This window comes from Polistes dominula, unplaced genomic scaffold (assembly GCF_049000335.1).
Source record: "Polistes dominula isolate Pdom_NZ unplaced genomic scaffold, Pdom_raw_medaka contig_23, whole genome shotgun sequence".
Classification (NCBI taxonomy): domain Eukaryota; kingdom Metazoa; phylum Arthropoda; class Insecta; order Hymenoptera; family Vespidae; genus Polistes; species Polistes dominula.
Window position 1 is genome coordinate 2,662,777 of NW_028300963.1, and position 16,233 is coordinate 2,679,009.

At 27.3% G+C, this 16,233-nt stretch overlaps 1 protein-coding gene across 10 annotated transcripts in view; it reads right to left on the reverse strand.

The window, feature by feature from the left end:
- The window catches only part of heph (polypyrimidine tract-binding protein 1 heph), a 407,327-nt gene that overhangs the window by 18,638 nt on the left and 372,456 nt on the right, over positions 1-16,233 (reverse strand). For all 10 annotated transcript variants that reach the window (XM_089172852.1, XM_089172851.1, XM_089172860.1 and 7 more), the window contains one exon: positions 6,136-6,187. In XM_089172852.1, the coding sequence (XP_089028978.1) occupies positions 6,136-6,187 (52 nt within the window). The remainder of the gene's footprint in view (positions 1-6,135; positions 6,188-16,233) is intronic.

Here is a 16,233-nt window from a genome sequence, read left to right on the forward strand (position 1 = left end):
CTTACAGTTGATACACGTAAAAGTAAACTGTGGTATTTTAAATTAAATAAAGATGATCGTGTGAAAATAGTTAAATTACAACACATTATGTGAGGAAGACTAAACTTTAGTTCGAAAAAAAAATATTTTATTCATCATTGCTTTTTTCCCTTACGAGATGACTGACTGATACCGTACTTCGACTACTTATAGTTGATACACGTAAAAGTAAATTGTAGTATTTTAAATTAAATAAAGATAATCGTGAACATAGTTGAATTATAAAGCATTAGGTGAGAGAAACTAAATTTTTGTTAGAAAAAAAATATTTTATAATTGATTTATTCCCTTACGAGATGTCTGACTAATATCGTATTTCGACTACTTATAGTTGATTCACGTAAAAATAAATTGTAGTATTTGAAATTAAATAATAAAGATGATCATAAAAATAGTAAAATATAAAAAGAAAAAATAGTATAAAATCTATCGAAAATTAAAAGAAGAAGAAGAAAAAATAATAATAAAAGAGAAAGAGAGAGAGAGAGAGAGAGAGAAAATTTAACGATGAAAGGATTAAAAAGAGCTTGTAACAAGCCAATTGTAAAATCCACCTGATCTAGATCGATTCTCAAATAAACGAACAACGAGACACGAATTTAAAAAAAAAAAAACAGAAACAAAATAAAAAAAAAAAAATAACTAAATGCTTGTCGAGACAAAGAGAAGTTTCTTTACAAAGATTTACGAATGTGGTTTACACGTATTTATTTAGATTCGATTGTGGGGGATTTAAACCACCCATCTACATCTATCGGAAAAGTTTATGTACACTGAAACCATATATATATATATATATATATATATATATATATATATATATATATATTTTTGCATTATTTTGTTTTTCTGAAATAAAATAATACAGATAGATTGTACGAACACACAAATATAAAAATTTATTTAAAAATAGGAAAATATAAGTATTGATCAATTTTATAACAAAATTAATTATCACGAATGTTAGAAACGTTTTATTCATTTGTATTTTTTTGTTCTATTTTTAATATCTCTCATACGAATATATATATATATATATATATATATATATATATATATATATATATATATATATATATTTAAAAATAAAAAAAAGAAATGATATATATCTATAGAAACTGTTTTTTTTTTTATCTCGAATCAGGGAAATAATTGAGCTACTGTGAAGGGTTGGTTAAAATTGTTATAGATTTAATTAAAAAGCTTTTTCCTGTTTTTTTTTCTCTTGTTAATACAACTAAAAGGTAACGAGTTTATTTTAGATAGTAATTCTTATTGATCCATCCCATATACATACACATATATATAATATTCTATTTAAAAATGCAAGCAAATCAATGAGATATAAATACATAAAATATATATATATATAAATTACGTGTCATGTTGTTTGTCCGCAATGGACTCCTAAACTACTGAACCAATTTTAATAAAATTTTACACACTCTGTGCAGTTTCATCCAACTTGAAAGATAGGATAGTTTATATCTCAATTTATAATCGCAATATTATTTTATTGCAAATTATTTGTTTATTAACAAAGAGTCATAATTATCTCTGTTAGTTCGATAAGATTCTAACAGATGGCGGTATAAGGTAATTCGTTGCCTTAAAGACGTGTGTATTGGACTTATTGTAAGCCACAGCAACGTGTGGCAGGGCAACCCTAGTATTATATATATGTTACCATGAAAGATTGAAATTGGAGGATGTCAAGATTTACATGGTTGAATGTTAACACATAACAAATAAAATTAATGACAAATTGAATATTTAGGTATAGTTTTATACATTAATAGTTCGAACACATACACCAAGTGACTATATTATATATGATTATATAAATATATACGAGTATGTAATAAATAGAGGAAGTGGGATCACAGTTGGAATAGGTAAAAGAGAGTTTAAACGCGCTTACACAATACGATACGCCAAACCACCAATGAGAGAAGAGGAAAGGACGCCTTTTCCCCGCCTGTATTATTCCATTAACAGTGCGAATGATATGGAACAAAGTTTTAGCCGGCGGCGACGTTATTTAATTTTCGAACACGGTTACACAAAAGCTTGGAAGATTCATTCACGAATGCATTTTAAATGAAATGAAAAATGCGAGATTCCGTTCTCCATATCATTATTATTATTATTATTATTATTTTTTCTTTCTTTCTTTATCTCTTTCTCTATTTCTTTATTTCATTCTTTTAACTTAACCATTGAATAATAACCCCTTCAATTTCGAGTTTTAATTCCCTTATAAACATATATGCGTGTAATATGAAGTTTAAACGAATGGTTTTGGTTGGAACATTTGTTTTGTAAAATGTAGTTGATTTAGTTTTTTTGTTATTGTTGCATATTGTTTATGTTGAATCTATTTGTTTTCTATATGTTCTTTATCTTTCTTTTTCTATCTTTCTCTTACACTCCTTTTTTATTTTCATTAATAAAATTTATATTTAATGTATTATATACATTATAATTTAGTTATTTAATTTTTATTTAATATTTATTTAATATTTATTTAATTTAATTATTTATAATTTAAATATAATATATTATTTTTTATTAATAAAAAATTCAATATATTATTCACTTTTGACAAGGAAATAAATAAAGTTTAAACGAAAGGAAAAACACAATTGTTTTGCAAAATGTAGGCTGTCCGTTTCTTTCCTTTTTTTGTTGTTGTTATTGTTGCATATTATTTAAGTTCAATCTATTTGTTTTCTATATGTTCTTTATCTTTTTTCTATTTTACTTACATTCTTTTTATTTTTAATTATTCTTTTTTGATAAAAGAATAAAAATGTAGATAAATTTTGTACAGTGTCAAATTAATTTTATTTTAACTATAATAATTACAAATATATTTTCATTTATAAATGATAATTGATCTCATTCATTTAAAAAAAAAGAATATGAGAAGATACAATGATGATATTTGAAAAATACCACGAATTATAAATCGGATATTTAAAATGACAATTTTTCAAACGAAATATTCAACAATTTCTACGACAAATTGAAATTATTAAACTTACCGACCCCTCTATAAGTTGATTATTGGATTTACTATAAAATATCAAAAGAGAGAAATAAATGAGTAGTCAATACTACTGATACGAATATTTGCATTTTTTTCTTTTTTTAAATCATTTTAATTTATATGGAAAGAAAACGGATACAATAGAATTTCAAAAATACCACGAATTACAGTACGAGTAATTCGAATCGAAAATTTTCATAGATACTTTTAACAAATTTTCTACCAACGGAGGAAAAAGCTTCAAATTATCGATACCGATACTCGGAAATGGGTTTTTGTTCGGTATGAGTGTAAAAAAAAAAAAAAAAAAAACAAAAAAAAAAAAATAAAAAAGAAATAAATTCCTTTCCTTTTTTTCTCTCTCTCTCTCTCTCTCTCTCTGTATTTGTGTTTCATGATCAATCGCATACGAGATTTCACGAAAACCATTGATAACGAGGAGAATCGAATGACTCGTCTTTCCATGGGCTTCTATATACCTTTCTATATTGTATATCAACTACGTATAAATTTTATACATACATATATACATACATATATATATATATACATATATATATATATATTTCAAAATCGTTCGAAATTATTTCAATAAATACACCGAAAAAAAGTACTTCTCAAAAATAATAATAAAAAAGAAATACAATGAAATATTTAAATTAATATCTCGACTAATTAATAAAATAATTATTTTTAAACAAATATAAAACATACAAACACAACCACGTAAAAAAATTCGTCGTTCTTTTATTCACTTTTTACATGCAATAAATTTGTCTTTCCGAAAGGGTATTTTATTAGGTTGTGTTCACACCGGAAAATAAATTTAATCGAAAATTGTGAAAAGAGAGAGTGTGAGAGAGAGAGAGAGAGAGAGAGAGAGAAAGATATATTACATATTTAAAAAACACTACCTTTTGGATCTAAGTTACGTCACACGTATTAATTAGTAACGTGTATGATGCAAATCTCATATGTGTGTGTGTGTGTGTGTGGGATGATGTAGTTTCGAAAACCCTCTTTGCTTCTCACACACGATTTCAAACACCGTTGGAAGACGGTCAATTATTTTCTCTTTTTTTTTTCTTTTTTTCATCTTTTTCTCTCACATACTATTTCTATCTCTTTTCATCTTGTATATAGCTTGGCAAACTTTTTTTTTCTTCTCTTTCACACCTATCTTGCTAATGGAAAAACCTGGTGCAGGAGCATATTAACTTTTACGTATTTTCACACGTATAACTCGATAATAACGTCATTTCGTATTTACTATATATATATCTCTCTTTTTCTTTTCGTTTTTATTTTTTTTTTATTTTTTTATTTATTATTTTTTTGTTTTCGTATAGTCGATACTCAAATAAAATTAATTTGATTCTACTTCTATATAGTTCTATTTTCTTTTTGTTTTCTTCTTTTTCTCATTGGTACGATTATTTTGTGAATAAATTTAGTATAATGTTTTATTGTGTAGTATTTAATTAAATGATTTAATAATTATATTATTTATAATTATAAATAATTATTTTCTTATTAGTAGGACGATTTTGTGAATAAATTTAGTAAAATGTTTTATTGTGTAGTATTTAACAAAATAATGAATAATTATATTACTTATAGTTGTAAATAATTATTTTTCTTTTATTGGTACAATTATTTTGTAAATAAATTTAGTAAAATGTTTTATTGTGTAGTATTTAATTAAATGATTTACTAATTACATTATTTATAATTATAAATAATTATTTTTCTTTTATTGGTAAGACTATTTTGTGAATAAATATAGTAAAATGTTTTATATGTTAAAAAATGATTTACTATCTTATTATATATTTCTTATAATTATAAATAATTGTTTTCCTTTTGTTGTAACATCTCTATCGCGTAGAATTTATTTAAAGATAATATTTAATTTAAATAATAATAATAATAATAAGAAGAAGAAAAACATACTATAACATTATTTTTCTTTATTTAAATGTTCATTCTCATAAATGAGTATTAATTAAAATTACATTTACATTAAAAAAAAAAATTTAATTTTACGAAGTATCTATTTGTCTCTTTGAGGAAACACGAAAAAGAATTTACACGTCTCCTCATTTCAATTAATTTCTTTTTTGTTTTTTTACAGAAAAGTCAAGCCACGAATAGGAAAAAAAAAACAAATAATAAAAAATAGTAGTACTACTAGTAGTAGTAATAATAATAGTAAAGTTTATTATTTGCCAACGAGAAAATAAATAATAAAATTAATATTTTATACGAAGAGAAGTATGTTTTAAACGATGGTGTTTTTAATTATTATAAAATATTTCGTGTTAATTTTTAATTTAGTTTTTTTTTTAGTTTCTTCTTCTTCTAAATATCAAAATTTTCAACATATATATATATATATATATTAAATTACGTGTCTGTCTGCTGTGTGTGTGTGTGTGTATGATGAATCATAAAATATAAAACACGTGGTATGTTGAAAAAAGAAAAGAAAAGAAAAGAAAAAGATTAAAAACAAAAATAACATAAAAGCATTGAAAATAATTTAACAAAAAGCGAGAGAGAGAGAGAGAGAGAGAGAGAGAGAGTGAGAGATAGATAGAAAGGTTTTGATGGCAAATGAGAAAGGACAAAGCTGTAATGGTGTCGAGTATGTTCCTATAGATGATGAGTAGAGTAAAGTAGTAAAGTGCTGTCGCGTGTCAGCAGCGTAAGAGGTCAAAGTGTACGACGACACAACAAATACGATGACGATAACAAAGAGAGGAAGGTGTGGGGGGAGGGGGTGGGGGTGGGGAAGTGTTAGAAAAGGATGAACACATGTGTGTTCTGTTCTATATGTATATATGTATATAATATGTTAGAACCTTACTGTAACAAAATTCGGTAATTCGTTGTTATATACGTAGTTTCTTTTTTTTTTTTTTTTTAGATTATTTGAGATAATTTGAAGAAAAACGTACACACATACACATACACACACGTATAATGTGATGATATATTAGATTATTTTATTAGATTAAAATAATGAAATAAATCAAACTTACTGTTCTTCGTGAAGGTAACGATTTTCAGGACCTTTCCAAAACGTGTAAATATCTGAAACAGAAAATAAGAAAATAATTAATTATATTATTATTTATCTTTTGTATTAGATTTCAAGAAGAACAACATGAGACAATTAAATTAACTCTGGATTTTCTTCTCATTCTTTTTTCTTTTTTCATGTCCTCTTTCTCTTTTTCTGTGTGTATATATATATATATGTAAAATCGTAACGAGATTAAAAATATTTATGCACGTGTACACGACGATCCGTTGAACGACGAACCTTGTAGAATAATATTTTGTTTCGTTCAATTTTATAATACATACTCTTGAGAAAAAGATATAAAAATTAGGGATAAGTTTGAGAAATTTTTGATTTTTATTGCACTATCCTCGTCGTCATTATTTAGACAAAGTAATAAAATTCTAACAAAATTATAACAATTCTATAAATTATTTAATAAATAAATAATTATTAAAACGAAGAAAAATTTCAAGTAAAATTCTTTTCAAACACATAGATTATTATTTAATAAAAATCTACTAACCACAATAATAATAATAATAATAATACTAATAACAATAATTACTATTTATATAATAAAAAAAATAATTATAATTTCAATACGAAAATATGAACTGTAACACCCTTACCCCTTTTTAGAAAAACTATAATTATAATTATAGTTATTATCAACAAGCTATGATTTATTTTTTAAAGAGTAGCATATAAAAATTAAAATAGATAAATACCTAGGAAAATATATATGTAGTAGTATAATATATATATATAAATTATAATTGTAATTATAGTTGTTACCAACAAGCTATGATTTATTTGTTAACGAGTAACATATAAAAATAAAAATAGATAGATAGAAAAATCGTCTATATATATATATATATATATATTATATATAAATGTGTGTGTTAATATATTAGAGAGAAAAAGATAGAGATATCTAGTATATGGTAGTATGGTTGAATGCACACGATGATGTTGCATACGTGTCGATGGGGGGTTCACCGATCGAATTAATGTCACGAATGCAAATATTTGAGGCCATTCGCTGTTTCCACGTTCATGTGACCAAGGCTAGTCGATCGTTATAAATCATCGGAGTTATGGGATTTTCGATTATTCACTTCTCACCGTCTGTCCTCCGGCATAGGGAACGATGCAACACACAACTAATATATATGTATATGTGAATATGTGAATGTGATGGTATATGTGCGAGCGTCATGCAAATTAATTAGCAGAAAATAACAGAAACGACTGGGTTTCGAATATGTGGAAGAACTGGAGGTGCAGAAGAGAAGTGAAGGGATGAAAAGGGAAGGGTAGGGAAGGGTTGGAAAAAAAAATAGAGATACTCGATGAATATAATTCCTCGACGTTCGTTTGTCAACGAAAAATTCAAACAAAAACTATGGAGGAACAATTTTTTTTTCGTCATTTATACACACACACACACACGCAAAGCAAGTAAATACATTTTTACATATATGTGCACATGAACACAGACACATTAATATGAAAGAAATAATACATGCATAATATTTCATTTCATTTCAATAATATATAATATTCGTTATATTGTTATTCGTTTGAAAAATTCAACTAAAATAAAAATTGAATTGTTATTGAAATATTATTTTTTAGGATTTATAAAGTTAAAAGATTATCGTCAAATAAACAAAAGAAAAAATGTTAATTGCTTAATATTATCATTAAAATAAATTAATGATTAAATATTTGAAAACAATTCCATAAATTTCTATTTCTTCTTTACTTTGATCTAACTGCAACGAGATAACAATAAACAATGAGACGTTTCTATAATATTTGCTTCTATTTAAACACTAAACCTTGCATTATTGTTATTATTATTATTATTATTATACTCAGCTACATAAAATAAAAAATCCCTACACATATAGATAAAAGAAAATAAGCTATTAAACAAAGATCAATCGAACGTTTCCTGTAACTCTCAAATTCGACCAATTTAAATACCCACGATAATAACAATAATAATAATAATTATAATAACAATAATAATTTGTACAATGGGCAGGTGTGTATATATATATTTGGGAAACGAGACATCCGGAAAGTGTTTTAATTGTACCGAAGAACTCGCATTAACGGAGATTTGCTAAATTACGCGAACCAAATGAACGTTATAGTAGAGTTGGATATTTATGTGTATGTATACGTATGTGTGTGTGTGTGTGTGTGTGTGTGTGTGTGAGAGAGGGTATATAGAAACGAGTGTATCTTTCTCTGTATTTTATTTTACTTTTTTTTATTTCATTTGCTTGCTACTGCTAAAGAGGGTTGTTACATTGAAAAAAACTATGCCAATAACGATAAAAATCGCAATTTTTTTTATCTTTCTATTTGACTATCCTTGTTCTATTATTTTGTCTATTTTCTCTTTTCCTATGAAAATAAATTCTCTCATTATCGTATCGTTTAAGTTAGTAGCTAGTAATAATAATAATAATAATAATAATGGTAATAGTAATTTAGGATGAGATACTTATCCGACAAATATCATTTTCACGGTAATTGTATTTTACAATCGTACGTTTAGTTATTCGGAAAATAAACAAAATTATTACTACGGTGATTTTGTTTGTTTGTTTATTTGTTTGTTTTACCCTTTTTTTCGTCTATTGTTATTTCTCTTTTTTTTTTTTTTTTTTGTATGTGTGATTGTTATATTTTTTTCTGCAAACGATTAAATGATATGAAAAAAAAACACACGTTATAACAATAAGCGTTAACGTTAAGAGGGGAAAGAGGCTTTTTGTTTTTTTTATTATTATACCAAAACGATTTTCATGAATTTTATGAGATACCATAACAATACGATTACAGGATTTATTCATTGGTTACAATTTCTTTTTTTATAATAATAGTAGAAATTCAATTTTGTTAAAAAGTACGTGGAATATGTTGAATGATTCTATTTTTTTTTTATACTTGCGTGTATTTTGTTTAATATTAATTCTAAAATTAAAAAGAAATATCATGTGGGCAGATCACACGTGTTAGGAAGTGAAACCTTCGAAAAACTAAGTTTCGAGAGAAAGAGACGACTGCAGAATATCAGGAGTAGGATAATTGTTGGGTTTATTTGTTATAATATTATTATTATATTATTGTTATCACATTCCGTCTCATTTCCTCGCAGTCTAAATCCTATGTTTGTCTCTTTTTCTCTCATTATTTAGTATGGCAACCGTTTCATAGATTCGTTACATAGCTCCGTTTCCGTTTATTTACTTTTCAGATCACTCATATTCTAAAGAAGTTTTCACTTCAAATAAAAAATATTTGCTTCATATTTATTTATCACCCTTTAAACGAATATGAACGTATGTATGATTTTTAGGGTTTCAAAAAAAAATCCCTCAAAAATATGGAAATTCAAAAGAGTAGGACAGAGAGAAAACGAATAAATGAGAGAGTAAGCAAATAAATAAATAAATAAATAAATAAATAAATAAATAAACAAATAAATAAATAAATGAATAATTGAATGAATGAATGAACGAATGAATGAATGAATGAGTGAGTGAGTATGAGATAGAAAGGAACATATTCGATATTGATATTGGAATTTTTGATGGTTGTGTTTCCTGTTTCATCCCAGATTCGGTTGAAAATCGCTGGCAAACATACACACACACACACACACATCCACACATAGTAAAGGTTTGAAACCTTTTCCCGTTTCCCTTCGTAATACACTATATCAATGTTTACAATATATATCTATACGATAGCTAAATAAACCGATGAATAGACCAGACCAGATCAGACTATACCAGAAACTAAACCAGACCTACCCCTACCCCCAAATATCGGGGAGTGAGAATAAAATGAACGAATTCATACAAGATATATATATATATATGTGTTTGTATCGATCTATATTGATCTATCAGATCAATAGATTGAAATTGTCTGTAACAAAACTCGTATAACGCGTGTTATATATATGTGTTTGTATGAGTATGTGTTTGTGTGATGGGGAAGCTCCATTTCGGAAAATGGAATTAGGGTTTGTAATCGTCAAGGAAATTGAACTTTTGAGCTTTGATTAATGAGAAGATTTTCTATATATCTCTTTATGTGTAAATATGTTTGTATGAGTGTACGTGTGTATGAGAGAGAGAGAGAGAGAGAGAGAGAGAGAGAGAGAGAGAGAGAGAGAACTATCATGAAAATGGCAGACAATAATATTAATTAAATCCGTATTTAATTAATTACTCAATACTAACGGGGATATTTTTCGGCTTCGCAACGACGCAAATTATCTCGATAAATTCCCCAACAAATCTCCGCCATTACCGCCGCGTGCCACAATACACCACCAAATTACCCCCTATCGTTTTATTAAATATATTTCACCAATAGGAAAATGTAATTGTGTATGAGAAATCGTTCCTTGTTTTGTATAAGCATATATACACTATATATATATATATATATATATATATATATATATATATATATATATATATATATGGGTGTGTGTATGTTTTTGTGTATATATAGTATAAGTAATATATAAATGTTTTTTCATATATATATATATATATATATATATATATTTATATGTAGGTGAAAATATGCAAGCTACCACAAATTAACAAATCTACAAGCGTTATTAACCTCCCTTCAACCCCTCTTTTTCCTTTGTTTTGTTTTTTATTTTTTTTTTTTTAATCTTTTACCCAATATCCACGATGCTCTTCCGTTTATTACAATTTTATTATTATATATTGGCAGCACTTTCGACGAATAGAATTGTTACCCCCCTTTCTTCTACCTCACTTCATCTCATCACAACTCATTTCACTTCATTTCTGTATCCCCTTTTTCGGAGAATTGTTATTAATATTTCTGTTGATTTTGTTAACAATTATTTGTGGTTATATTGTAATTAATATTGAATATAAAGGATTGGTACGAAAGGATAATGAATAATAAAGAAAAAGAAAAGAGGAAATTATATGATGTGATTAATTTGAATTCAACAGATTGATTTTAATGAAAATATTAATAATAATATATTGAATAATAATATTAATTCAATTAATTAATTATAGAAATAATAATCAATTCAATTAAATAATATTCGAACAATTATATTCAAACAAATTCAAACAAACTATTTATTATATTTTAACTATTTAATTATATTTAAACAAATTCAAACAAATATATTGAAATTATTCAAACAAAGAAGATAAGAATATAAATAAAAAGAACAGAACAATTTTTGATGAAATGAAATATAAAGTTTATACTAATTATTTAATTATATTCAAACAAATTTTTAAGAAATATATTCAAACTATTCAAACAAATATAATAAGTTAAGAATATAAAAAAGAAAAAAAATAACAGATCAATATTTTTATAATTTTAATGAACTATGAAACTAAAACTAACCATGATGTAATATTTTTGAGAACACCACTGGCGTAAGAAAGAGTGAAAGAAAGAATAAAGAAAAGAATAGTATCCCTTTTGGTAATAATACATAGAAAAAAAAAAAAAAAAAATGCAAAGAAAGAAAAAAAAAAGAAAAGAAAAGATCTTACAAGGTTTTTATCTTCTTACTTTAAAAAAGGAACCCCCAACGGCTGACTTTATTTTCGTAAGTAAAATCCCATGGGAAATCAACGTTGGCACCACGTTCAAACTCTCTCCTATTATTTACCTACGATTTCTTTTTTTTTTTTTTTTAAATACTTTTTTTTTACTTTTCTGCCACCCCCCCCTTCACCACTCCTTTTCCACAATGCTACTTCTTCTTTTGTACTCGTTAACAAATTTTATTTTGATACGACACAACGACAAAAATAACAATATATAACCAATGACGGAGAAACTATCAACGATTGAATGAGGGGGTGAATAAGCGGGAGTGGGGGTAGGGATTAACAACAAGAAATAAACAAAAAAATCTATGGAAAACGAACTCTCGGAACAACTCGTTCGTAAACGCGAAAACAGAAACATGAAACGTTTTAACCCTTATATATATGTGGTGAAAGAGAGAGTGGGGTTGGAGGTGGAGGGAGAGTGAGAGAGAAAGAACGATGATACGGTGCAGAGAATTTTGGGCTCGCGGCCAAAATCAACGGTCGGGAATGATATCTATGCACTGATTTTACCCCTCTTCCTCTTTCTCATTCACTCACTCACTCACTCACATATACTCACATATACTCACACTCTCTTTCTCTTTCTCTCTTGTTACATATATGTATATATGTATATGTATATGTTGTATATCACGGAAACGTGATATCGCTTATGCGAGTTTCGCGAATCACGCGAGTACATCCGCCCTTTGATTATTTCACGTTCGTCCCCAAAACCCTTTTGAAACATTGCTTGTCCTCTCTCTCTCTCTCTTACTCTATATTTTTTCATTTTATGTAGGATAAATTTTAATAGATTTTGAAACGATTTACTTGTTTGTACATTATTCTACGATCTCTAGAAATATTATTATATATATAAAGAAGGAATGAAAGGGATTGAAAAAGGGACGAAAAATTAAAAAAAAAAAACAAAAAGAGTGAGAGAGAGAGAGAGAGAGAGAGAGGAAGAGAGAGATGAGTACGATTTGGTAAAAAGAATTAAAAAGAAATGGAAAGATTTGAATTGGTATGACGAATTAGAAAGAAAGAATAAAAAAGAGAGATAGAAAATGAGAATTTCAAAAAGTTCTTATCTCAATTTTTTTTACACACACATATACACACACACATATGTATATGAAAAATTTTCAAATGATTTAAAAACAATCTTTGGTAGTTGAATATTATTTTATGATCTTTAAAAATAATATTATATAAAAAGAAAAAGAGAGAGAGAGAGAGAGAAAATAAAGAGAATAAGTATAATAATAATTCAAAATATAGAAAGAGATAGAATAAAAGTTTAAATTTCTTCCTGCTCTCTTTCACTCTCTCTCTCTCTCTCTCTCTCTTTCTTTCTTATACAGATACACGTACAAACTCATACACATGTTCTGATATGAAAAAATATTATTTGTAAAATCTATTCTTACCATTAGATGATTTTACAATTGTACTAAATGAAATTTAGAAAGATAAAGGATATGAATAGATATGAAGAACTAGAAAGAAAGAAAGACAAAGAGAGAAAGAATAAGAGAGAGAGAGAAAGAGAGAGAAAGGTGGTACTTAATTAAATTTCAGATTCTCCAGGATTCTGATTAAATTAGACTAAATGATGCATCGCGTACATCGCCTGGATACCGACTACGAATTTTAATTTAATTTCTCTGCAGTTAGGAATCGTCGCTTAAGTAATTTATCTAACAGATACGCAGAAGAAGAAGAAGAAGAAGAAGAAGAAGAAGAAGAAGAAGAAGAAGAAGAAGAAGGGAAAGAAAAGGGGAAGAAAGAAAAATCTTTTCTTCTCTTCTTTTCTTTCTTTCTTAAAAAGGTCCACCAACTTTTCTTACCCACGAAGTAGACTTTTTCAAGAATTTCATTGAAAGAATTCAAGGATATAGAAAACTTTTTTCCCCTCTACAAATGTGTCTTCTTCTTTTTTTATTATTATTATTATTATTATTATTATTATTATACCTTCGTATTATATATCCTTACTGTTATATATATCCTTTTATATATAATTTTTTTTTCGTTAATCCGTCGAAAGAAAAGAAAAAAAAAATACACCCTGGATAGATAACGACAAAGGACAAAAAGGGAACGAGTGAAAAAAGGTGAGTGTAAGACAAAGAAAAAAACAAAGTGAGAGGGAGAAAGTGAACGAGAGATAGATAGATACATAGATAGATAGATAGATAGCTAGATAGATAGAAACGTTTCGTTATTAAATGGAACACGACCCTTCGACCAATGGCCATAGCTCATTGGACCCACGAGGATTTTCCTGGGTTCTGGGCTCGTATCGAGGGATTACAGGTACTACTACTAGTCTCACCCCTTCCTTATACTCAACATATATATCCCTTTTCTCCCTTCCTCCTCCTCCCCCTCCTCCTCCTCCTCCTCCTCCTCCTCCTCCTCCTCCTCCTCCTCCTCCTCCTCCTCCCCATCCTTCTCATCCTCTTCCTTCTCATTCCTTCCTCCTCGTTTATCTACACTAACCCTTCCCCCTTCTTCCTCTTATTCGCATGTATCGATAGGACGAACAACCTAAGCGTGTCCGAATCCTCCTCCCTTCCTCACAACCTCACAACCCCCCAAACTTCATCCCTTCATCCTATACTCACTCTCCTCACACTATCTTTCTCTGTCTCACTCACTCATTCTCATGAAGAGAACGTATTGATTGATGTTACAGTTATTAATTTGCACATGGCCGATTATCGCTTAGTATATCTCTCTACGGAACGGTAGAATAATGCAATAACGGTTAATAATAGTAACGCAATTTCGTTCACGTCGATGCTGTTGTTACTACTACTACTACTACTACTACTACTACTACAACTACTACTACTAGTATTACTAGTATTACTAATACTATTATTATTATTGTTATATTACTTCGTGGACATTATTCGTACGAACGACAAACACACGTTTTATTATTATTATTATTATTTATTATTTTTTGTATTTAAATGTAACATGGAAGTTTTAGTAAACTTTAATATTCTAATCTTTAGTATTAGGGATACAGTAAATTACGTAAAATAGCAATACTATTATTATTATTATTATTATTATTATTATTATACTATTTCGTGGACTAGAAGAACAGTTATTAATGCAAACATTCTTTAATATTCTAATCTTTCGTATTTGAGATAAAGTAAATAAAATAAAACAAGCAAATTGTTTAACGTTTAATCGTAAAGATAGATAAATTTAAAGGTTTTAAAAGAGTACACTTTCTTTAACGGCATTTACGAGCGCCCTTTTTATATTCGAGAATACGCGTAGGGAGGATTGCAAAAGATTAAAAGTAGAAAAAAAATAAAAAAAAAAAAAAAACAAAGTAAAAGAAAAAAAAACACATTGAAAGGAAGTAAGTAAGTAAGTAAGTAAGTAAGTAAGGAAGGAAGGAAGAAACTATCAATATATATATACGAACACACACAACATACATACATACAAACATACATACAAACATACATACATACGTATATATATACGCATACTGAAAGTTCGTAAAAAATTACCACGAAAGAAACGAGCGGACATGAAGGTGAGGATCTCTACCTCTCTTTATGGTTTCCCATCTGCTGACTCCATAATCCGATTTACGAACAAGTTCAGAATCGTCTCTAGGGACTTTCTTTATCCTACTTTCTTTTTTTTTCTCTCTCTCTCTCTCTCTTTCTATTTCTTATTCTCTCTTTCTACATAGTTTTTTTTTTCTTTTTCTTTTTCCATATTTTTTTTTCCATTACTTTCGACATTGCTGGAAAACTAAATTGACGTAGTCCAATGAAGAAGAGAAGAGATGAGAGTGTGTCCAGCTATTTGAAATTCCCGCGTTCCTTTTGTTCGATTCATTTGCTCGTTTGTTTTTTCCCCCTTTCTCTTTCTCTCTCTCTCTCTTTTTTTTTCAAGTGTAAAAAATTAAAATAAAATACCGAGACAACAACACCCGAGGGAAAATGGGAATGTAAATAATCCGAATATCTCTCTCTCTCTCTCTCTCTCTCTCTCTCTCTCTCTCTCTCTATAATAATATTCGATGAAAGATTTTTATTTTTATTTTTTATTTTTATCAGCAATTACAAATTCCCTAACGTATCCCTCTTTTGGTCCATTTTTTTCTTCTTTTTGTTTTTTGTTTTTTATGAAAAAGATATTCAAACAAATAATTCCGAATATATTTATTTTTATCACAATTTTATTTCACGTCTTATAGAATTATTTCAACTAGGGAAATAAAATACACGAACTTTTGTTCTGTATTAAAAATGTAAAAATAAAACAAACGATGGGCAGTAAAAAAAAAAAAAAAAAAAAAAAATAAATGAGCAGTCGTTCGTTAAAAGTTCCAAACGTTGAAAATCTTACCCCCTTCGTCCAATATTTTTCTT